At 44.0% G+C, this 24396-nt stretch overlaps 3 protein-coding genes across 3 annotated transcripts; 1 reads left to right on the top strand and 2 right to left on the bottom strand.

Moving 5' to 3' along the window:
- The first annotated feature begins 5399 nt into the window (after positions 1-5399).
- LOC104371440 (scale keratin) lies at positions 5400-5795 on the top strand. Its single transcript, XM_009992657.2, has one exon. The coding sequence runs from the start codon at positions 5400-5402 to the stop codon at positions 5793-5795; it is 396 nt and encodes a 131-aa protein (XP_009990959.1).
- A 4460-nt stretch (positions 5796-10255) lies between these two features.
- LOC104371550 (feather keratin B-4) lies at positions 10256-10591 on the bottom strand. Its single transcript, XM_009992656.2, has one exon. The coding sequence runs from the start codon at positions 10589-10591 to the stop codon at positions 10256-10258; it is 336 nt and encodes a 111-aa protein (XP_009990958.1).
- Positions 10592-16450: 5859 nt separating this feature from the next.
- Positions 16451-16804, bottom strand: LOC104371491 (uncharacterized). Its single transcript, XM_009992660.2, has one exon. It carries the CDS (start codon positions 16784-16786, stop codon positions 16451-16453), a length of 336 nt encoding a protein of 111 aa, XP_009990962.1. The 5' UTR covers positions 16787-16804.
- Positions 16805-24396: the final 7592 nt, after the last annotated feature.

The raw sequence follows: 24396 nt of genomic DNA, 5'->3' as shown, positions 1-24396 counted from the left end.
TGGTGATGGACATGAATTGACCATCAGGAAACATGACTAAGTGTAAGCGTAACATGGCACAAATTTCATGGAACAGGAAGAAAAGCTTAGAATCTCATGGAAATGGCAAAGGCACAGCAGTTTGGATCATCTGGAGACAGACTTTTTGCAAGGGTGGGTAGTGATAGGACAAGGGGATTTCAACTAAAAGAGGGTAGATTTAAACTAAAGACAAGGAAGAAATTCTTCACTCTGAGGCACTGGAACAGGTTGCCCAGAGAAGCTGTTGATGCCCCATCCTAGAAGTATTCAAGGCCGGGTTGGATGAGGCTTTGAGGAACCTGATCTAGAGGAAGATGTCCCTGCCCATGGCAGGGGGGTTGGAACTAGATGATCTTGAAGGTCGCTTCCAACCCAAACCGTTCTATGATTCTATGATCTGTAACACTAATTTAGTTCCAGATCCATCCCACCTAATTGTAGCTATCTCAACAAGATCTACTTGTTTCTGTGGATGCAATTCCTCAAATTTGTATAAGCCCGGTAAGAAAAATAATTTTTAAGTGATGGTTAATCATTTCTTAGTGGAAACATAGGAATATAGAAGGTCACATGATTCCTCAGACGAACGGTTGCTCTTATCCTATACCTTGTCTCTGATAAAAGTCAGTTCCACGTCATCTGAAGTTCAGCATAAAAATGTGATGGTATGCGGTACTGAATGAACCTTCCAAAGGCTCAGCTGATTCCTACCACCCTGGAGGCTTTTTTTGCTGTGAGTAAGGAAGCTTTGCTTACACCCCCTTGGCTTTCTTCCATAGAAACTAATTTGAAACAGTGACTGGAAGACCAAGTAATTAATTATGAAGAGGATATACCCTCTGCTACACATCGCTGCGGCCGAGGCCTTTGTGGTGCAGGAGTACAGAGCAGTTTGTAGGACAACAGCCTGGGGTTTTGACATCTCTTTGGCAGATTTTAACCCTGAGATTCCAACTAGTGGAGAGCTGACAGCTCCTATACAATCCATTGCGGAAAACACCAAGCTTAGCCTTTAAACATATAACATTGCGTCCTCATAAATGACAAAAGAGGAGTAATTCAAATTTACAGAAAAAGAACAGCTTGATGTCTAGAAAATAGCTGGCTCTGGGGAGAAGAAAGCAAGACAAGTAAATAGAAGGCAGTTTTCAGGAGGGACTTTTCACACATTTCCTCAAACTGCCTGATGAACCTGAGACTCCCATTAGCACCAGCCCACATTTATCACACATGGTTCACCTCAAAATGATGAAAGAGTTTTGCTCAATATTTATGTTTATTAGTTGATTCAAATTCTTATGTTGCATGAAATGCAAATTACAAAGCAAACATTTCTTTCATCTTAACACTTAATTGGCAAGACTCATTCCTGGTAACGTTCCATTAAATACACTAGAATGCCAGGAGGGATTATGCTGGCTTCATTTATTTACCTCTTCTTTTATTGGTTGACATAATGACGGTGGCTCAAATGTTAATCATAATTGCCATCTGCTTTCATATGCAAGTTTTCTTTCCATCCTTCCTTACCCATGCTAGATAAAGCATAATTGATATAAAACATGCTGTCTTTCTTGTGAAATCAGCAAAATCAAAATCATCTAACCCTTATGTGAAGTTGGAATTAAGGGGAAAAATCAGCAGATACGTTGCAAACTGCTTTTTAAAATCATCCAGATCCATGCCTTGTCTCCCAGACTGCCCAATTTTATGATTTCTTCACATTTTAGAGGTTAATTCATTGGTCATAACAAAGGTGAACAGTTTATTAGCCAGATTATAGGCAATTTATTAAATATATACATTTTTAGGAAGCTAAACATGTTTAAAACTCAGAGGAAAGGTAGACTGCTCATAGTTAGACTTGAAAAGTCCTAGGAAAAGCTTTCAAAACATGAGGACAGAGGCAGATGTTGCAGATCTTTGTGCTACAGGTGTTGAAGGGGATGTGAATTAATACATCATCAGCGGTGAAGAAGCTTATACACAACTTAAACGAATAAATGAAAACCTAAATTAAAAAAGACAATCAACTCAAATTCTAAGGTTAGAGGTCACGAGCTGGTAAAGGGAACAGGAAGAGCACTCTTGACCAGTACAATTTAATAAATTTATTTCAAAATGTTGGGCTGCTTGAATCTGACCACACAATTGTGTTACAACAATGACGCACCACTTCAGGCGTAAGCTACTTAAAGAGGGTTTGGGAAGTGCTTAAAAACACACACAAAAAATATTTGAACAACCTTTGTGGGTATTACCGCTCTTGTGATCCCCTAGGGCCATCTCAAAGTCTGGAAGAAAGAACATCATAATTAAGTATAACTTCTGGTAGAAATGTTGCAGTGTTTGTTATTTGACAAACAAGTGATCCATAGGCAAATGGGGATTTCTGAGGCTGGGCTGGGCACTATTTATTACATAGAATTTCAGAATATGGGAATATGGGTGGGACACATCTCATCAAACCTTCCCTGTTTAAAAGTTGGCTGTTTCAGTTGGGCTTGTTTTGCCTCCATTGTCAATAAAATCGAAATTGTTATGTTTTGAGGATGATACCAATTCTGGTAAGGTCAGCATCTGAGATGGGATGAATTGTCTTGCAGAAATTCTTGTCCCTCCCCACTAAGTATTGGGGAAGCTTGAGTAATTTCAAATGACAAGTCACTTGAAATCTTGGCAGTCAAAATTGGGCTCTGCAACAACATGCACTCTGCAAGTGATGTCCTGCTTGTCAGCAAAGAGCGAAGAAAAAAAAAAATTCATTGTTGCAATAACTATTCCTGGGATAATTCCATTGCTTTTCCTGCCACTTACACAGTAATTTGGGATGAAGATGCTTGAAAATTGTTTCTGTGACATCCTCCAGTGAAACTTTCATTCAATTCCTTTGTAAGGTGAAGGAGTAGATGTAAGGGCAAACCACACTCCATCATATGAACAAAAAGAAAGAGAAGATACAGACTGAATGAATACAGTGGTAGACAGAAACACATAATTTCATACAGAAACTGAGAAATTTGTACCTGGTTCTCCACTGTCCTGTGTGACGTCCTCCTTTGGAGCTGTGCAAAGTCAATACAGAGTAGGTCGTAACTATTAATCTTTTTGCATTTGCAGCTGTTCTACATTGCTGAACTTGCGAGATAATCTGTGTGCCTTTGCAGATTTCAGGTCAAAAATAAGGAAAAAAGTAGTGATACCCTTCAGAGAAAACTTTAGCCTTTGGTTTAAAGGTGGTTTCAGGTATAAAATACTGTGTTTTCTGCTGCCCTTGCCAAGCAGCAAGGAAAATTCAGAATTTCTAAGTCAAGGACCATTAGACAATGTCCATGAATAAGTACAATAGGCACAGGACCTCTCTCATATTTTGTGGCTGTGGGTGGGAAAAAGATCAGAAAGTGTCTTCCACCTCACTGAACATTTCGTTGCAAAACCTGTGAGTAAATGAGATTACAGCCCAGATCTAAAGCACTTAAACACAAACATGTATGCGACAGCAGGTTATAGCTCTGATTAAAATCATTACGGGAAGTTAATGAAGGAAGTGCTAAATAAATAGGACCAGTTTAATTCCTGCTGCAATGCCAGCGAGCAGGGTGGAATGATACCAGCAATGAAGCTGGTCAATTAGGCTTCAAGATGAAAGAGAACCGTGGAGCTGGAATGTGCATATCATGCTATTCAGAGATTTAGGGTGATTTTGCAAACAGCAAGCGAAAACAGTTTCATCACTTCAAGAAGTTATATGTGCTTCGAATTTGGGTTGAATAGTGATTATGACTTCATGTGTACAGGGTGCCTCAGACCCCCCCAGGCAATCTGCAGCACTGTATAAAAGGGGAAGGTGCGCAGACTTATTCCATCTCCCTCTCCAGCCTTCTCTTCTCTACATCAGGTAAGTCCGATGCCCTTTCATTTCTAAACGCCAGAATGTCTTTGCACTGGAGCATAAAATACTGTTTGCTACTATTACATTAGAGTTTTTAGGACTATTTTTTTGGTTCTCTCTCTCCATTTTTTTTTTTTTTTTTTTAGTATGTTGGTAAATTGTGTTACTGGCAGGCTTTAGGAGTCCAGACGAGGGTTTGAGGCATTTATTTGACTGCAATTCATTTTTGGGCATTCTTGTCCTGTTGGCAGATTGAAAATGTAGGATGGCATAAGCTTTAAAATGCAGAATTCTCCTGTACCATTTCAGTTAATGACAGTCAGAGAGACACGGCCATGTCCTAAGCCGTTTAACGATCCAGCTGAAGAAAGTGCTTTATCTATACGGGAATTTTATTGCAGAGTAATCCTAGCTTGTATTTAGTTTTTATGGATAGGTAAAAACTAAATCCTGCTTATTTTAAACCCTAGTTATTTTCATCAGAGACAATAATAAGGGAAGTAGACCAATGGTCTGATCCAGTGTGTTTGTCATATGTCCGTTTGTAAATCCAAATACGATTAGCCCTTCAGATACACTGAGCTCAATGATTTGATTCTCTGCATTTCAGGGCTACTTTATGCACAAAATAATATTTCCTCTTTTTTTTTTTTTACTGGAAAAACTGCTAAACCACAAGCTTTTGTGACTGAAATGGTACTTTGCAAACTACTTTTATCTGATGAAGGAAATCAGCTCCTTACATTGTACCAACCTGCTCCAGGCTCTACATGAAATTACACCACTATGCCAAGAAATATTTGGATAGAAACATTATAGGAAATATTTACTTGTTACATCAAGTAGATGAATCTTTCCTCAGGCTCAAATGCTTTGTGGGTTTTACCAGAAGGATTACAGAGATTAAGAGAACATAGAACTAAAAGAGAACAACTGAAAGTATCCTACCCCAGAGAGCTTGAAAAGAAACAGGGACCAGGAAAAGAGGAGGAAATGTGTGGTTAAAGCAGTGCTGAGTTCTCAACTCCATCCCATCTCTCCCAAGACAAAACCTGCTTCTGTCCCATTCGGTGTAACGAGGAGTTCAGCCCTGGTGTAGCTCCTGCAGCTCCTGGCTTTCAACTCATGTTCGCCATGGAGGAGTGCTGGTGTTTGGATAAAAAATGTGCTGCCAACACTGTTCCTCTGGGAACAAACACAAATTCAAAAAAAAAGAAAAAAAAAAAAAAAGCAGTAGCAATTCCAGAAGGGTTGACAGATGTTACAAGCGCAGGGATTACTGGCTGGAGAAGATCAAAGCAATGCTGATTGACAGAAAAGTTTGTGAACAGCATCATCGATTTTGCTTATGCACCTGGTGATCATTTCACCTGTTCCCCAACAACCCAGCACCAAACCTTGACCTGTTGTTCCAGGAGACCTTGTGCTTTATTTTTACGCGGCTCTGTGCTCTCTATTTCAGGATCACCTTCATCCCTGCAAAGAAATGTCTTGCTATGACCTGTGCCCCACCACCGGCAACATCGCCGTCCCCCAGCCCATCGCTAACAGCTGTAATGAGCCGTGTGTCCGGCAGTGCCCTGACTCCACGGCCGTGATCCAGCCACCTCCCGTGGTGGTTACCTTCCCCGGCCCCATCCTCAGCTCCTTCCCTCAGCAAGCCGTGGTGGGCTCCTCCGGAGCACCCGCCTTTGGGGGCAACCTGGGGCTGGGGGGCCTCTACGGTGCTGGGAGCCTCTACGGTTATGGGGGCTCTCTGGGATATGGGGCCCAGTATGGATATGGGAGTTCAGCCATCTCTACACTCGGCAGTGGGTACTACAGCCCGTACTCCTCCCGTCGGTACAGCCGGCTCCTCCGCGGCAGCTGTGGGCCATGCTAAAGGCAGCAGAGAGGTCTCAGAAGAGCAACACATGAAAGCCCAAACGCAGAGCAATGAGGATGGGGGTTCAGCGTTCCTGCAGCCCAGCGATGGAGCTACTGCCACTTAGCATTTCTGATCTTTCTTCTACCTTTTTTGACCCTTCAGTTTCTAGTTTGCTGTTGCTGCCTCTTCCAGCTTTTCCACTTTTTTTAACCATGGTGGAGCATTCCATACGGACATCACTCATAACAACAAATATCTTCATCAGGAGTTGTACAACAGGCAGAAAAAAGCCAGCTGAGGACAGCAATATGTCTGAGCAGGACATTTGTTGAACATTCTCTGAAATATTCTGGAAACAGTTTTTTCATGTTCTGTGATATCTCGCTTTGCAAACATAGGCATTTCTTGCTCATTAAAATCTTGTTGCATCACATAGCAGCCTTCTGGTTTCCCTTCCTCCCTTCATCCACAGCCTGTCCGGGGTGATATCTTCCCATGGGCAGCACCAAGCTGCTAACTAAACAGTAGCACTGCAGAACATTTTAGCACCGAGTGAATTTACATGGTGTCTCAAAAGTTTCTGTAATGACACCGGAGTAGCAGTTTTCCATTATTTGAAGATATGAAAATAACATAATATCTTAACTCCTGTTGTTTAAACAGGATTGCAGTGGGGTCTTTCCATGACCAACCAAACAGAGAATTGCGGGTTTCCACGCTGAGCCCAGCATGACCGAAAATACCATTAAAGTGGTGCCCAGCAGAGTACTTTCCAAATGTAAATTTGCACCTATAAATTCACAGATACAATCTACAGCTTTGACATTACTCAGCAATACTTAAGCTCCAGACATCCCAACCATCTAAAGCATTGCTCTTATTCCTCCTCGCAGTCATTAGCCTTTCCACCCCAGTAAGAAAGCGGGATAATCCCTGTTTCCTCTAAGAAATAACTGTAGTACTGTAAGTATCAGAAGCAGCAGAGACTCAGGGCTTCTAAGCTTCTGGTAATACAGGCAATTCAAATTGCAATGGAGCTGCAAATAAGGTGTGTTCAGTGCTGTGCAAACAAAGAGTAAAGACAATCCTTGTCCTCAGGTGCTTTCAGAGTAAATAGACAAGACAAACAAAACACGAGCATCATTGCTCTTTTCCCTTTTTTGCAGATAGGCATCTTTTAAACAGAGATTTAGGGCCGTGTTTGCTATACTGATAAAAACATAAGTATTTTCCCCAGGTGACAAAGGAATCGCTTGGCAAAACCCAGAATTGAATTCCTCTCTCCAATATCCCCATCTAACAATAGACATACCATTTCTGTTTCCAGTTTTCTATTCCACTGCTTAGCTTCAGGTTTGCTTTTCACTGTTATAATTTGTTTTCTCAGTAAAAGGGGAGAATGAGCTAAAAAAAAAAAGATTCCTTTCTTCAGGTTTCTCTGATAGAGTATTTTAGTTGAAACATTCACGTTCAGATCCTCCAATTGACTGATAAAAGATAGACTGAAAGCAGTCACTTTGCTAATTCCTCCAGAATCCAATCCCGGAAGGAAGCTGGCATTCCACAGGGCATGTTTCTGGTTTTGTTATGTTGAGCCATTGTGCCTGCAGGTTATTTACCAGTGGTGTGAGTCTGAACCACATAAAAAACCATTAGGCTCTAGTAGTGACTAAATATTTAGTGAATCCACCTATTCAAATCAAACATGAAAAGCTTAACTCCCACAGGTGTCTGTCTTGAGCTGTAATTGAGTGCGTGGGGAGGACAGACACTTCGGGCTGTGTTTACAACATCTTTATGAATCAACTTCGGATTGCATCTCATTTACCAATAGCGTTACCCGGTACTAGGATTTAAACACATGCACCGAGAACGTTTAGACAAGAGGAGAGCGCTGTGACCTCTGTAGTTCAAGATGAGGCAGTGTGATTTCATTTGTTCTTGCTTCCTGTTCTTGGCAAGGATTTGTTTCACTAACAGGAGGAACAGGAGTCTGAGTTGGTGGTGCTAACTGTCCACAGCCTGGACTTCCCACGGCTGACCAAGAACAGTGGGAGATCTCGCAGTCAAATGCGGTCCCCGTGTTGCAGTGGCCAGCAAACCATCGAGATCTCGGAACTGCTTCCAGATTATCCTGATAAACAGCAGCTGATGTTCCTCCCGCCTCGAATCTGCATGTGGTGTGACCTGAGATAGGTCCGTCTGTCAGTGAAATTAGTTCTCTTATCTTCTACTGTGTTCATCTGTGATTACACTTGCATGAAGATGTAATCCAAGTTCATCCTTCTGTGCGTTTGGGAGGTGGAAGACTGCGGATGGTCAGGAGCAGTACAGAACAATGGAAGGCAGTTAAGGAACTGTCCTTTGGTGTCTGCTCTGGTCTACGGTCATAACACGCAAACTCAGGCTGGCAGATGAAAATCAGCAATGCAAATTTCACAGTTCCTGCTCTCCAGGGGACAGTTTCTGGGGGTCACTTCACGAGATAATGGCATTGTGGAGTGCTATATCTTCAGGGATCATTCAAAGTCAGTAGAGTCCACTGATCAATTAATGCATTGATACGGTGATCTATTAATTGTCCAGGCTTTGACTTCTGGCTCCCACATGTGCCTTTTCTGTAGTATGACAAGTACGTTGGCAGAATGGCTTCATCCAGGTGCACTGACAACATCCATGCTGAAGGACATCTGCCTGCATCCTTCCACCCCAGCAGGAGAAACCCAAGTGCAAGCCCAGTGCAGAGAGGTTGAGCGAGATGACCTGAGAAGAGAATCAATGTAATTCTGCTGCTCTGTGTGAGATTAAAACCAAAATCTTGAGAAAAGGACTTACTTAGTGATGAACACCACAGTGATATGGTGTTTTTGAAAACACCTGATCTGGTTGCTTTAGTGCTCCACATACCTACTCAAACAAGTACTGAGTTTTTTTGACAGCATCCCAGTGACTCCAGGAATAATCATGCAGTGCATTGGAGGCAGAGGAAGCATGAAAACAAGACAAAGCCCTCAGACTCATCCTAACAAGAAAGAGGTGTTGCCTGGCTACCTTATTGCAGCCTCATCTCATTTCAGCTAGTTTTACAAGAGAAGTCACACCTCCAAACCCTTTGAACTTATTATCACATACTTGATCCTGTCCAAACAAATTCCTACAGCACAAGGCTGGGGTTTGCCTGGAATTAGCCTGCTCAAGTGTTGTGAAGTTTGTCAGTGCATTGCTGGTATTCCTGGGAACTGCAGCTTCATACAGGGAAGAGCAAAAGTGCTGAATAGGGTCTGATGTCTGGTCCATCAGAGTCCTGGTTGGCATTGCCAGCATAATATGGGGTGAACACCCCTTAAAAGCTAGTACTAACCATATGGAAATTGCATCACTAGAAAAAATAGCTCTACAGAACACACTGAGCAGCCTGGAACCATGCTGCTGTTGAGCAAAGAGAACATGCCCAGTGTCCACCACTCATCTGTGAGTAGCCTGAAATTTAGGTGTAAAGTTCCTCAGATGGAAAATATTATTTGACTTGATAATTTCCCTTTTATTAATTTTAACTGGGTGTGTCAAGAATTTAGAGGTATTAATGGGAAAGTTCCAAGAACTTCAGCAAAGATTCACCATTCAGTTAAAAATTCCTTTCAGCTATTCAAAGGAAAGTTCTACTCACAGATCATTACATGTTGTTTTTAAACAATGAAAAATATCATGAAACCAATGTACAGGGATGTAATTAGATCAGAGCCTCGGGCAAGATCTTCAACGTTACTCCTGTGTTTAACTTTCTTTGCTGGCACATAGCAAATACACACTGTATCCACGCCTGTCCTGGAGGAAATTTCAAACTTAGTTGTAAGGGTTACAAAACGTGTTTATCCAGAATGAAATTACTTTGTGCAGAAGGCAGTGATTATCCTTGCTCCTGCTTAAAGGGCCTGGTCATCTTCCAACTTCAGGTGTTGAAAGAAAGCAAACACTGTCATGTTGCCTTACAGTGGCTGATGCCAACCCAGGACGGTATATAAACAAAAAAATGTCGGACAAAAAATGACAAGCAAGCTTAGAATATTGATGCACAGTAATTTAATGAGAAAGTAAGAAGAAAAAGATATTACTGAAAATGAAAAATACAGGGAAGATGTAGCCAGGGTCTCATTAAAGGCTACAAGCAAAGAATGCTCCAGGGCTATGCATTCCACATACATTATTCTTTCTTCTTCGTAGGAAGACTTACACAATCTCATCCCACTTTCAACCAGCCAAAGATCATTGATGTAACTAATTTGAGGCCATTATTATCAGGAGCCACTGGAAAGAATACGCAGAAAATTAAATTAGATGATTAGCTTGAGAATTACATTGAAGTGTGATTTTTCAGAGATGCACAGTTCACGCTGCAGGAAAGCAATGCTGTTAACAGAGTTTGTGGAGGCACATCTTGCTCCGTGTTGGGTGATTGCTCCTTATTCATGGCACATTTAGCATGGTCTGCAGCTGCCAAAACCACTGGATCCATAGGAAGAATATGACCTCCCATAATTGTACAAGCTCCTAGAACCATAGGAAGCACCTATGGATCCAAACAAGCTTCCGAGGCTGGATGGTGCTGAGCTGCCCACCACACTCTCCTGAGGGCAGGAGCTGAGAATGGGTCCTGGGAAGGTCATGACCACAGGTGGTGGGTAGATCACAGCTCTCGAATCACCACAGGATGTAACACAGGGCTGGCTCCAGGCATTGGCAATTGGCTGCGGGCAGGTCACTTCACAGGGTGCAAGGCAGCGGGAGCTGACCATCTGTCTGTAGGATGACATCTTCTGGGAATGGAGATGAGTCTGAAGCACACAACACCAGGGCAACACAAGGCTGAAAGCTCAGACGCCAATACAATGGAGATTGTGCTTGAAAGAGAAAGAATAAGAGTTTTGTCTCTACAACCATATCCCTTTTCTCATCTTCTCATGTCCCTTTTCCTCATCTTACGTCCTCCTCCTATCCCTCAGAACAGTCTCCATTTCTTTTGGCTCCTAATTACGGAGCCAACTTGATACATAAAAACACCATTAACAATCAAAGAAATTATGTATTTGAACTCAAGCTATCCCTCGATCTTTACCATTTCTCTTTCCACCATTCCTTTTCAAATCTGACTCTGCTGCGACACTTGGTTGCTTCTTTTACAAATAACTGCAGAAAAGAACAGAAACACTGGCTGGCCCTTACATAGCAACATGCTGTGCTGGTTCTGCACCACCTGTAATCATTACAGCTGTATGAGGCAAGCCATTGTTATTCCAGCTTTAAGGAAGAGGTAACTGAGGCTGAGAAGTGAATGCATTGCCCAGGGCCATTTGGTGAGGCTACAGGAGAGACAGAGTTAAAATTTCAGCAAGCCTGGTTGTTAATAGCAGTGTTGCTCCTCAGTCTTTCAGAGGCTACAGCTGGCACCAGGGCTCCCCTTCGTGTTCCATGCAAAGATAAAACAAGCAGCAGACACACCCCTGAAGTGCTTGTAAAGAGAGTGTGCTTGGCAGAGCATCTGTTATGGTTTGAAGTGGGGGGGGAGGTCCGGGTGGCAGAAGCTGCCCATCACACCGGACTCCCGTCCCCCTCGGGGCTTGAGCCAATCGGCGCCTCTGCGAATTGCCCTATTTACGTCGGACAAAGGAACCGGAAAGGTGTGCCTTTGCCCAGGAGCAAGGAGACGGGAGGGGGGCACGGCCCCCGCTCCCGGCTCCCGGCCGGGCCGGCGGCCTGGCCTGGGCCGGGCCCGGCCCGCTCCGTCGAGGATGGCGGCGGCGGAGCCGCTTGGGGAACTCGGGGAGAGCCCCGCTGCCGGGGCGCCCACCGGGCCGAGTTCACCCAGACAGGACTGAAATCTAAGAGAAACGGCCACACAGCTAAGAGGTCAGTGAAGATGGAACGGAACAACGTGTGCCGCGGCTGAGTCCCCCTTGACAGCAGCCCCTTTACAAACAGTCCTCGGTGGAGCAAGCGGAAACCCACTCGCAGCCCGTGGATGACCCACGTCGGAAAGAGATGCCTAAGCCTGAGACTGTTCTGAATCATGGGCACAGGTAGAGACACTTTTACGCATTTTACGCATTTACGCATTTAAAGTTTCTATGGAGACGCATTTAAGGTCGGCATGACGACCCACACCGGAGCACATTTAAAGTTTGTTGATGACCCACGCCAGAGTGAGTGGCTACAGCTCCTTAAAAGCCCAGGACTGGTAAAGCCTGCACTTGGGGCAAATCCGATGGGGTAAGGATTTGCCCCCCAGCGGGCAGGATTCACGCCTTCGCCGTGAGTAGGGGATCCACTGGATCAAGGGACAATGGTGTAAGGACTCCTTTTCCTTTTCCTTTAAGAGAAGCGGCAGTAACAACTTGGAATGAACTGACCTGCACTCCCCCATTCCCTGCCCCCTGCGCCGCTGGGGGGAGGAGGTAGAGCTGGGAAGAAGAGGCAAAGGTGGGGGGGAGTGGTGTTGGTTTTAAGACCTGGCCTTGTTTTCTCGTTATTCTCTTAAGTAACCGTTTTTGTGTGCTTTTCTCTTTCTAGGTAGCTGTTAATAAATAGTTTTGCATTAAGAAAAAGCCTCTTTTGCCCGGGACCGTGGTTGGTGGGTGCTCTTCTGTTCCTGTCTCGATCCTCAGCTCTTTTATTACATTTTTCTCTCCTCTCCATTTTACTGGACTGGGAGAGCTGCGTGGGTTTGGTTGCCGGACTCAGCCTAACCCACGACAGCATCCCATATTTGGGTGGGAATGCAGGATCAGTGAGGTTTCCAATATAACTACAACTCTCACCTGGTCCCAGCTGACCTGCTAAAGATGACCAAGGTAACTGGTAGAACTAGGAACTGTGTGTAATTTTGTGGAGTCCTTTTCTTTAATCACAATAATCACTCATTAAATTGATTTGCAGCTTCTCTTGATCTCTGTCCTGCCTTACTAAGACCCATAAAATGAAAGACTGGGACTAACAAAAGGAATATGAAGTCATCACCATAACAAGTACATAATGCAATGCATGACAGGCTTCAAATTAATTCAGAAACAATTGCAAAGAACAGGACAAAACATTATTTTTAATGGTGGCTTCCTGGTTCAATCTGAGATTCAGAGTTAGCTTTTCTTGATAGCCGCCATTACAAGTCAATGTGAACAGAGTAATGCAGGTTCATAAAAGCAGGATGGAGGAAATAGGAATTCACTAAATCTCGCTACAATCAAGTCTGCATATTCCAAACTTTCAGCTACTGCAAAAAAAAAATCTTTTCCTGCCTTTTTACAGCATGCCACACAATACATAGGAAACAGCTCTTTCTGAAAGACATCTTCAAACATCTCCCTCATTTCTAAGAAACACAGTTTTGTTTCGGCTAAAATCCTGCAGTTACAGCAGCACATTAACAGCATCAGACTTACCCCTTCACAGCAAGCAGCAAGTCAGAAGAAATGGTTAGAGCAGCCCAGAACTGTAGTGCTTTTATACCTTTTCTTAGGCAATCAGGAGGATATGAAACACTCATGTGTGATGTCCTAATGCATTATCAAACAAAAATTAACTCCACCTGTAGCTGCCCCAGATAATGCAATTATTTTGCTCAGCAAAGGTGATTACTATTGCATTCTTGTCTTGATTACTCTAGCAGAGTAATTTTTTTTCCTGTTATTGCTTTTTCCAATTTCTTTGATTGTCTCATTGCTCAGATTGCTCAGGCGTTTATCCATAAACACAACATGCTGACATACCTTGAGATACTACCCCACTTTTCCAAGTCATGGTCCACTAAGGGGGCATTGTGCAATTTGTCCCATCATACCCACACACATTAATTCCTATGACTCTGATGTGAGGCACATTAGACTCCATAGACACCTTCCTACTGAGTTATAGGTTTGGAAATGGGAAGCATTTATTCCCATCCTTCCGGCCAAGAAATACACACAAAGCACATGTGCCTCTTCAAGCTTCAAAAGTACAGGTGGAGTGACCCATAAGCAGATGGCTGCTGTTAACCAGCCCTGGCATGGGGGACAGGAGCCTCAGACAGCAAGAAATTCATGTCCAACTTTCGTTGTCAGGGGGTCCATGAGGTCATTGCTGAAGACCTCAGGGCTCCTGAGTGGTGAACGATTCACAGTTTGGGATGAAACAGGTCAGGGAGTGCAGTCATGCCTCATCCTAGGAAAACCTTGGGCTGGAACCTTAAAGTGCAGTTTCAGCTGATGCAAAAGATTGGCTGCTTATTTCAGCAGATTTCTTCCTCAGATCCAGTACCCTGTCTGCAGTTCTTCAGTTATTTACTGACAAAGCCATTTTCAATAGAGCCCATCCATTTTGTGTATCCAAGTTCACATTATTTACCAACACCTTTTTAACCTCAAGAAGATGAGCTCTTCCACTGTAAAATCCATCCCCTTCTAAGGAATTTAAGATGGAAAACCTGGTTTTGAGCAACCTTGAGATTTCTGTTCCAAAATGTTAATTTTATTCCAGTTTGTCCACCAGCATTCGGTAACTGTGACCAATACTGCAGTGTAATGCTGTACAGGTGACACATGCAAGACGGTTGAGGAAGCCTCTTTCCAGGGCCACCTTGGGATTTCCCTCAGTGTTGTTTCCTATCAATGCCTGCGGAGACACCCTTTAAGTTACTGATAGTTTATTGTAGACAATTCACTTAAGCAAGGAACAGGAATAGAAACAAAGAGAAGAACCAAGCCAAACCACACCTGGTTTCACTTTGTCTGGAAGTAAGTGATGGCAGTGATGACAGACATATACCTACAGATGAATCACAGAGATCTTGGAGATGCATCCCTCTTCTAACCATCCTGCCCTCCTGAAAGGGCAAAGGAGGCCACATACTAGTATCAATACTGCTGACACCCCAAATTGCTTCTTTCAACTCAAGATGTTCAGGGTTACAGCCACATGCTTTGCTGTTGTAATTTTATGGATCTACAAAGTGCAATCTGGATGCCATCTTAATGGGTTTTTTTCCCTGTAATGGAAGTTTCATGTGCTTCACCGACTTAAACCATTCACAGCCGTTTTTGCCAATGCAAATACGGTATAATAAAATATTTAGAGACAAATAGCTCTATGAAAAGCAAAGTTAGTATGACATATGGACTATCTTTTCACAGATTCCTTGTATGACAAATCAGAGTACTGCTGTGGCACATATATTTCCATGGTATGAAAACAATCACAAAAAGCCATTTACTAAATGAGCATAAAATATTTTTATCTATATCAAGCACCTAATTTTACTGTAACACCGTAAAAAAAGACTCTCAAATGTATCTGCAAAAACTTCCATGAATTGATTTTGGATTATTTCTTTGCAAGTGTGACTAAAAACTCTTCCTGGCTGACTCAGATGACCATCGCAATCAAGAATAGCAAAGGGACATCCTTTGGTTCATTTTGTAATTGAAATCCAAAGTCTGCTCAGGATGTCCAGGTATTTCCATGCAATTTTTCCAAGCCCACGGTGGATGGGTTTGGAGTCAAGAGCGCATCTCACACAGTGTGGGTGAAATTCGTCTCATCTGGTAACACAGCACACCCAGGTTGTACTGGCATGTCTACTACACCCTAGGAGGAGTCAAGTAACAGCACACGAGTGGATGAGCCATCTGAGAGAAGGAGAATGCAATTAAAAAGGAGTAACTGCCAACAAGGTGGGGTTGAGCAGTATTTTCTGTTTGAGGAATAGTATTTCTAAGTTCTTAAGAAATAATATTTCTGCCTTGGTATGTCTATACTTCAAGCCAAAAGGCATGACTGTTGTTGATGTGGACACATTAAGCTCTGTTGCTGGAACGGCCACAAAACCTAGCTGGAACCATAAAATAAATATTCACAGGGACAACGCAAGACTCAGCACTGCGCTCTTGTGGTGTAGCTGAGAGCATGACTCAAGCCAAGTACATCAGCGCTATCTCAGACACGTCTAGATGAGGAGAATTCATGGCTCTGAGCTGAAGTGTTGGCATACCCTCAACTTGTCTTGAAAAAAGTAGTGCCATCTCCAGATCAGAATTATTGATGCATATCTGGGACCTCCTAAGATAGCATTGCTGTCAAGACAGAAGTGCCTTTTTTTGGGGGGTGCGCATGGTGTTTTTTCTGAGCTGACATCAAACTATCCCCAGCTTACTTGAGAGCAGAGAGATTCTCCAGTTTCCAGCAGTTCCTTTCTTGGAGGCTTTGATTTTTTTAAAAATCTTCCTTAAATGCAAGAGCTGCTTGTATAATTCTGATGATATGACTGTGTAACAACAGACTCTTTTCTCTGGTACAAGCAGAGCACAACCCTAACAGCCTCATCAGGCACAGGATGCCATCTTAATGCAGTCTGCTATTGAAGTGCAAGAAGGATGTGAGGAAAAGTTGGAATAAACCAAAAAGAGAATGCTAATATTAGGATGCAGCATGGTTTTTATTAGGAACAAGAAATGGCATTTACATTAATCGCGAACCAAAACACTTGAAGGAATGTTTCCAGTTTCTCAGACCCAAGTCCCAGTGGATTAGCTGGGAGTTGTGGGTGCCCGGGGTTTTGGAGAGCTTCAGATCTCAGTTGCACATCGAGGTCTTGCCATCAGTTCCCTCGCTGTTTCTTCTGTTGTTCACACCTTCTGCCATGCTTAGCATGGCCCACAGCCCCCATAGCGCTGGCTCCAGAGCTGGCTGGAAGAGGAGGAGGAGGAGGAGAAGGAGCCCCCATAGATAAGAGAGCCCTGCAGGCCCCTGGGGCGGCTCAGCCCCACTGGGGACGAGCTGCCCACAATGCTCTCCTGAGGGCAGGAGCTAAGGATGGGGCCCGGGAAGGTGATGACCACAGGCGGTGGGTAGACCACGGCACGGGAGTCCCCGCAGGAGGTGATGCAGGGCTGGTTCCAGGCATCGGCGATGGGCTGTGGGCAGACCACCTCGCAGGGAGGGGAGCAGCGGGAGCTGAGCTGCTGGCTGGAGAAGGACATCTTGCAGGCAAGGACGTGAACCTGCAACACGCCGGGGAAACTGAGTCAACCCACCACTCGTGAGCCACCATGCAGACCACCCTGCCCTACCTCACCAGCAGCAGGAAGGGCTCAGGATGTGCCACATGGAGCTGTTCTGCTAAGGCTCAGGTTCTTTTTCTCTTCCTCCTTCCCTGCCCTCCTTCCTCCCTCCCAGGCAGCTCCTCTGCACTCTCCCAGGCTCTCAGCAGGCTGAGCGCTGCCCAAACTGCCCACCCCCAAATTGACCTGTAATGAACAAGTTGGAGATCACCCATCACCAGGTTTTGCAGCAAAACCCACGACATCTACCAAAGCCCATGAAAGCAGTGCGTTTTCAAGGAAAAAGAGCCAAGACAAGCAGAGTATTCCCAAAACATTCAGTTAAATCTGTCCAAGTCAGAAAGATGAAGTGGAATCAAACTTACTCAAGACACTAAAGAGGAGAAGTAAAGAGCAGCAGTCTGAGGCTTTCTGTGCTGTGAGCCCTTTTTATACTGTTTCTTGGGCTGCCCACTGGTCTATGACACCCGCTGAACAAGATCTTAATTAGCTCCCAAACACACAGATTACACATCACTCCTCAACTCCTCATCCACGCAAATAGTTTTCTCACTGTTAACATGCATTACTCAGCACAGGTTTTCCTCAGTGTCCCCCAGGTTCTTCCTTCTCAGAAATCACTCATCTGACTTCCCCAGGCTTGCAATATATCTATTCATTACTTTTTTTCTTATAGATACTGAAGCTTCTTTTTCCTAAATTGTTTTCATACTCTATGTTCATTACAATATTTTAACTCTAGATGTATCATTACCTTCTTGGAGACCATTATTAAATTTTCTCTGGGAATACCAAGGAATAGGTAAGACTTTTAATCCCTTTCCTGTCCTGGTGCAGGTCAGTGTTGGGACACTGAATCACTGAGGACACTACAAACATTGAAGCGAGGTGCAGCATTGCAACCATCTCCTGTAGGAGTTAGAATTTTCGTGTTCAGCTGCTTCTGTTTTCAGCTGTGGCCCCTGGGATCTGCTCTGGCAGCAGGGTCCCTCCTCAGGGACAAAAGGAAGCACATGGGGCTAGACCCCAACCTCGAGTGTCCCGTAACACAGGATAAAGCATCCCGCTCCCCTGTGTGGCTTTAAAGGATTGTCTTGCTCTATTCTATTCTCATCCAAGTGAAAAACAAACAAACAACGACGACAAACCAAAAACCACAAACCCAAAAGTCACTTTTTTAATAGTTATTGAAGGATTTTCCTCACATCAGACACAGAATCACAATATCACTGCAGCCAGAAGGACACATAAATCAGGGCTGTGGTGCAAAGTCTTCAGAGGGACACAGGAGGGAATGGGTAGTTGTGGTTTCCTGTTCAGAGGCAAAAGAAAGTACAGAAGGTCTGCAAGAGTCCACAAAACCAACCATCTCTATGCTTTAGTGTGCGGTATCGCACCTGTGGTGTGTAGCTGGGACGAGGAGCAAGGCAGATGGAGAGAATCTCCCATCTTTATTCCAAGTATAAGCCCTAGAGTGCTTCAGCTCAATATCAGTAGGGATTTAGAGAAGAAAATCAGCCCACAGTGCACTGCACTACTTGTGATACTGAAGAGTAGTTAAAAACACTGACTATGTGGAGCGATTGCGTAAATTAGATGGTTTTCCAACAGTTTTGTCATATTGGTAAAATCAGCAAAACGCTGCAGGAAGTGAAAACACTTCAAAAAGTTTAAGGAGGAAACAAGAGGGTGTTTGGAGAAACTGATAATTGTCCAAAGATGAATAAAGCAATCACAGGAGCCTGAGGAATGATGTGCATTGTTGTGTTGTGTTACAAAATAAACCTGAGACACAAAGGATGTCTCAGCCCCTCCAGGCAATCCGGGAGATGGTATATAAGGGCCTCTGGCTCAGAAGTCCTCACATCACAGGTCCTCGTTTCTCCTCTTCGTTGATCCAAGTAAGTCTGACCCCTTCATTACATTTTTATCTCTGGGTACAGTGGGTTTGTGTTATTTTTAACCAGCTCCTGCACACACAGCCTGAACCGCAACGGTGTCAGCACCTACCTTTGCGTGAAGACCTTTTTCCTCAATATTCTCAGGGGCGAACAGGGCAGCTGCAGATCTGCCCAAGTTGCACTGCAGCTGCTACAACAGAACAGAGGGGTTCAGCCACGATGGGGCTCAGTCCAGGTGCCTCTGCTCTTGAGCTCAGGGTGGACTGGCTGGTGCACCTGGGCACAGCTTTCCAGCATGTGGAGAGCCTGGGAGAGTGCAGAGGAGCTGCCTGGGAGGGAGGAAGGAGGGCAGGGAAGGAGGAAGAGAAAAAGAACCTGAGCCTTAGCAGAACAACTCCATGTGGCACATCCTGAGCCCTTCCTGCTGCTGGTGAGGTAGGGCAGGGTGGTCTGCATGGTGGCTCGCGAGTGGTGGGTTGACTCAGTTTCCCCGGTGTGTTGCAGGTTCACGTCCCTGCCTGCAGGATGTCCTTCTCCAGCCAGCAGCTCAGCTCCCGCTGCTCCCCTCCCTGCGAGGTGGTCTGCCCACAGCCCATCGCCGATGCCTGGAACCAGCCCTGCATCACCTCCTGCGGGGACTCCCGTGCCGTGGTCTACCCACCGCCTGTGGTCATCACCTTCCCGGGCCCCATTCTCAGCTCCTGCCCTCAGGAGAGCATTGTGGGCAGCTCGTCCCCAGTGGGGCTGAGCCGCCCCAGGGGCCTGCAGGGCTCTCTTATCTATGGGGGCTTCTTCTCCTCCTCCTCCTCCTCTTCCAGCCAGCTCTGGAGCCAGCGCTATGGGGGCTGTGGGCCATGCTAAGCATGGCAGAAGGTGTGAACAACAGAAGAAACAGCGAGGGAACTGATGGCAAGACCTCGATGTGCAATTGATCTGAGGAGCACGGCTCTCTGAAGCAGTGTGAACCTACGGGTGCTGCAGAGCACCCATGGGAACAGCTCTTCTGCTTCCCCTTCTCATGCTCTATTTGGTTTTAATGTCAATTTTCTCAAAACATGTCTTTTCCATTGCAAGAAACCAAACTACTGATTATGCAAAATCTGTTTCTCACTGTTAGAGCACTAAAGCATCACTGGAAACTGGTCCATGTATGTTTTTAGTTGTTTGAGACCATGCATTTTTTTCTTTGGTAGCTTTTATTTTGATACCCATATATCCAATAGGAAAGATCGATAGATGTCACCTTGCACTGCGATTTGACCAACCCATCTGAAATTTGAACCAAGAAAGAAGAACAATGTGCTGAAACTAAATCAGTTTGTTGCAGACTACCAAGCTGGCCCTTTTGTAAAAGACTGAAGTCTGTCCTGTATTTTTCCCTTTGCTTAAAATATACACTTCTTGCTCTCAATAAACTCTTATGATTGCATCCAAATAACATTCATGTTTGCTTTTGTCTCTGTTCTGGGGTAACGCAGCATCTGCAAACCCATTGAATCAAACATTCCCCTTATCTTAGAGACCTGTAGATGAGTGTTATGCTCTTACAGACAGTGTTTGGATAATACCTGTGGGTTCATTCATCAGGAAACTCTACTTACAACATGCAGAGCTTGTCCATGTGCCCGATTTAATCTTTACAAGGAACCAGGTGTGAGAGAACTGCCTAACCCTTCAATAAAATTTTCAAGATGACCACGAAGTACTAAACAGCCACTCCAAAAGTATTCTAATAGTTCATTCCCACACACCCTGCTTTCTCTTGGGTTTTTACTAAAACTATTGTAATTCCACATAACCTAAAAAAAAAAAAAAAATAGATTATGTAATAATTCTGTATAACAGAGAAGTAAAGAGAGAATATTAGTGCACAGCAGCAGAACGAACTTCCCAGAGATATTGAGAGACAGAAAATAGCTGGTGATGAAAACCCTGTCTGAGATACGGGAAACTTGAATCCACTTCCCTACTCTGTGCTTTCATACCTAGCTTTCAGAGATCATAAAACCTCCTCATCTGGGATCATAAATGCCCAAAAGCAGATATCTTTTGCTAGCTTAATGTCTTATTACTGTGCAAAGTAAAGAGCCTCCTGGCAGAATCTTAAGAGACAGGGAAGCAAAAATCGAAGCTTAAAGGTCAGCAGAGTCACATTTCAAAGAGCAACTTAGGTGACAAGAAGATGACTGCATCAAAAAGAAGTAGGTACAGAGAGTTCTCTAATAAATAGGGAGCAATGATCCAGCTGTGCTCAGGGACCAGCTGGAAGCAATAAGCAATTTCTGAGAGGCATCAGCCAGGTAGCCCCTCAGCTGTTGCTCACTGCTACGTTAACTTTGTTTAGCAGGGTACTGCAGAGCACCTCATCTTTCTTCTTAGCTCCTCACTGGAATTCTGGACCTGTCCTGTTGTATAGTGTTTTAAGTGCAAGTAAATGAGGTGGGTTGAATGTGCCATGAAGATATGGCCAACCACATCTTTCTGTGGACAGCTGGATGTTGCCTGTGCTGTATGGTCATCTAGCTGCTACTTTCCAGTAAGTGCCCTATGCTCTCTCATTCCTCTTTGTGTGTGTCTGGGCATGAAAATAATGGTAAGTCTCCCTTCCATTCTCTGTACTGTTTTCTGTCTCCCATAACTTTGTAGCAGTGCAAACTGGTGCAGTATGAGGTCTAAAGCAGTCATCCAACATGGGAAAACTTCTCATTGAGTAGAGGACTAATGTGGTGGGTTGGATCAGTTAAGGTCTTCACTCCCCTCTTGCTACAGGACTTAACTAGGATGGAAACACCAACACTCCCCACAGGAGATTCTCTCAACTGTGTTATTTCATAAACATAACAGAAAGCAAAACCAGAATGCTAAAATTATGATGCAGCATGATTTTTTAATGGGTGATAGAAGAGGGAAGTTTACAAAAGCAAAACATGATCATACAGAAAATGAGGCATTTGAGGCTTTTGCAAATGAGGTTTCTTGTTTCAGGAAGCTTCATTCAAGTGCAGTGTTCCTTTCTTCTTTCATAGTTGTAAGTTTGATGGTGCAGTCCAGTTTTCATCCATTAATGTAACTCTTCATTGACATCAGTCAGTGTCAAGCAGGAGAAATCACAGTATAAACTTATCCATTATCCTTCTTGTATAATGTTATTGAGTTGACTGTAGAAGGAGTATTAACACATTTGAAAGTTTGGACCATGAGAAGAATAGAAGAACACATTTACGGTGGAGAAAGGAGAAGTACATAAGCAGGTACAAGCACAAATACACTGTAAAGTGATATCAAGAATCAGCCTTTTTATGTCAGCATCTTAAAAACTCATCTTACTCTTGAGTTTGGATCTTGCATTCAGTATCCTGACCGCTCTTGGTGTAAGTATACTCCTGCTGGGTTTGGCAGGGCTCAAACCTCCTAAAGCGATAACCACTGAACCTCTGGGAATAATAAGGGTATGAGAACTTGCTTTCCTGCGACCCCCCATAAGTGAAAGAGCCTCTGTAGCCATAAGATCCCCCATAGCCAAGTGAACTCCCAATGGCAGCTGGTGCTGAGGATCCCACTACGCTTTCCTGAGGGCAGGAGCTGAGAATTGGCCCAGGAAAAGTGATGACAACAGGGGGTGGGTAGACCACTGCCCTGGAGTCCCCGCAGGATGTGACGCAGGGCTCATTCCAGGCGTTGGCGATGGGCTGCGGGCAGGCCACCTCGCAGGGTGTGGAGCACGGGTAGCTGCACAGCTGTCTGTAGGAGGACATTGTTCTGTAGTGGAAGTGGATCTGAAAGACAGAAGATCGTGTATAGCAATTCAGTGATAGGTCAGAGATTTATGTTCAGGCACTCAAGCATATTTGACGAGGAAGCTACCCACTTGAGTAGCTTCCTGGACAGAGATTATGTGGCTTCACAGTTCCTGGCTCTTTCTTTCGCTTTTCAAGACATGCTGCTTGAGTTATATTTATCTTCTGTCCTTGCCAAACTCTCAAATCTTCCTAACCTTCCTGTGTACATCGAACAATCTACATTTTCATCATGTCTATACATAATGTGCCAGAGAATACCCCAATGGGCTTCAGTTGTGTTCTTCTGTAAAGGAGCACAAACATTTCTGTGCTTCATGAGACCAATGGCCATCTCTCCCAGCCTCCTTTTCTCAATACTTAACCTGTAGAACAAGATTTATGGGCACACCTGAAGTGGTTGTTCCCCTGGTTATATCTACCCAATTCTAGCAGTTGGTATTTTAGGACTACCGACTTGTAAACCTTTGATAAAATCGTTGATTGTAGAGCAAGGGAAGTAGACATTCATAAATGAGTTCAACACAGGAATACTCAAAGGTTTTGTTAGAATTGGATCCTTTTATCAAGCTAGTAGGTGATGAGGTAATTCCAAATTCAAAATAATAAGCATTACAGCAATAAAAATTTAGGACCACCCGTTATGCAGAGCCTCAAAACTGAGCTTTACCTTCTACTAAAGCCAAGATCAGGCTGCAGGTCATTTCTGTACTAGCTTTAGGATCTAAGGTCATGAATCCTTGAAGCACTTAGCAAGGACTGCAGTAGTCCATCAAGAAGAGGGATAATGTCAGTCCCAAGCTCTCTGCAGGGTCAGTGAGCTGATTTTACAGAGAGACTGGCCCTATTAGTGCTGCAGCAGACATTTATGTAGGATTCACTCAGAGTTATCATTAAAAGACCATATTAAAAAGACACAAAGAATTAAAAACTTACTCAAGTCCCAGAGGAGAAGTCAGGAGAAGCTGTTGGGAGAGATGTGAGCAGTGCATGCTTTTATACTGCTGCTGGGATAGCCTGGAGGATCTGAGACACCCTTTGCACATGATGTTTGATGAGATTCAAACAGAAGTGATTACACGTCACGCCTCACAGCGTATAATCATTTTACTCACCGTTTGCAATTATTAGGCAATTCCCAGCTTTCCTTTACGCCTTACTACGTCATCTCTCTCTAAACTTTTTGATCACGTTCAGATTAATCAGGTTTCAGCCTCTCTGAAACAATCCCCAGGCTCTACCCTTCTGCAGTAATGAGGTAGTTCAGTCAAGCTAAAACCATCTGGTTGACAACTGTATTACATTTGATATCTTTTGGATTTTAAAACCCGCTCAGAGTTGGGGTACAGACTGTAAATATTAACCTTGAAGCTCCAGGGTGTGAGTTCGCTTATTGGACCTCCTTCATATCCCCACTTCAGCTGCTCAGTCAGGGTCTGACGCGCTGGCGCTGATACTCCAGTAAATCTGGGCAATTCACTGTAAAGCAGAAAATGAGCATTTGGTTAGTGTGTAGTAGAAATGCTGCTGAATTTAACCTGCACTCCAGGCCTGTGTGTATTTCTCGTACAGATCTCATCACCCCAACAGCCAGACCAAAGGGCAATTTATGATCTGAAGAGAGTCTTTGCTCAGATTCTGCTAAGGGCTGCTGTTTATTCCTCACCTTAATTATTATTTTTTCATCTTTGCTTTACAGTTAGTTCTATGTGTACCCTGGGACAAACTTCTTTCCAAACTTAGGTGCCAGACCCTCATCTCCTCCAATTGAATGTGATCCCACTGAATTTAGCTGGGCTCACTTTATATTATGCTCTCTGTAACGATTTCA

Source organism: Tauraco erythrolophus (assembly GCF_009769465.1).
Source record: "Tauraco erythrolophus isolate bTauEry1 chromosome 30 unlocalized genomic scaffold, bTauEry1.pri scaffold_44_arrow_ctg1, whole genome shotgun sequence".
In the NCBI taxonomy this organism is placed as follows: Eukaryota; Metazoa; Chordata; class Aves; order Musophagiformes; family Musophagidae; genus Tauraco; species Tauraco erythrolophus.
The sequence above is the reverse complement of the archived record's forward strand: the minus strand, read 5'-3'. Positions and strand labels throughout refer to the sequence as shown.

Bases quoted from the DNA above. Each gene is read 5' to 3' on its own strand.
- LOC104371440 (XM_009992657.2), top strand. From the start codon at position 5,400: ATGTCTTGCTATGACCTGTGCCCCACCACCGGCAACATCGCCGTCCCC.
- LOC104371550 (XM_009992656.2), bottom strand. From the start codon at position 10,591: ATGTCATCCTACAGACAGATGGTCAGCTCCCGCTGCCTTGCACCCTGT.
- LOC104371491 (XM_009992660.2), bottom strand. From the start codon at position 16,786: ATGTCCTTCTCCAGCCAGCAGCTCAGCTCCCGCTGCTCCCCTCCCTGC.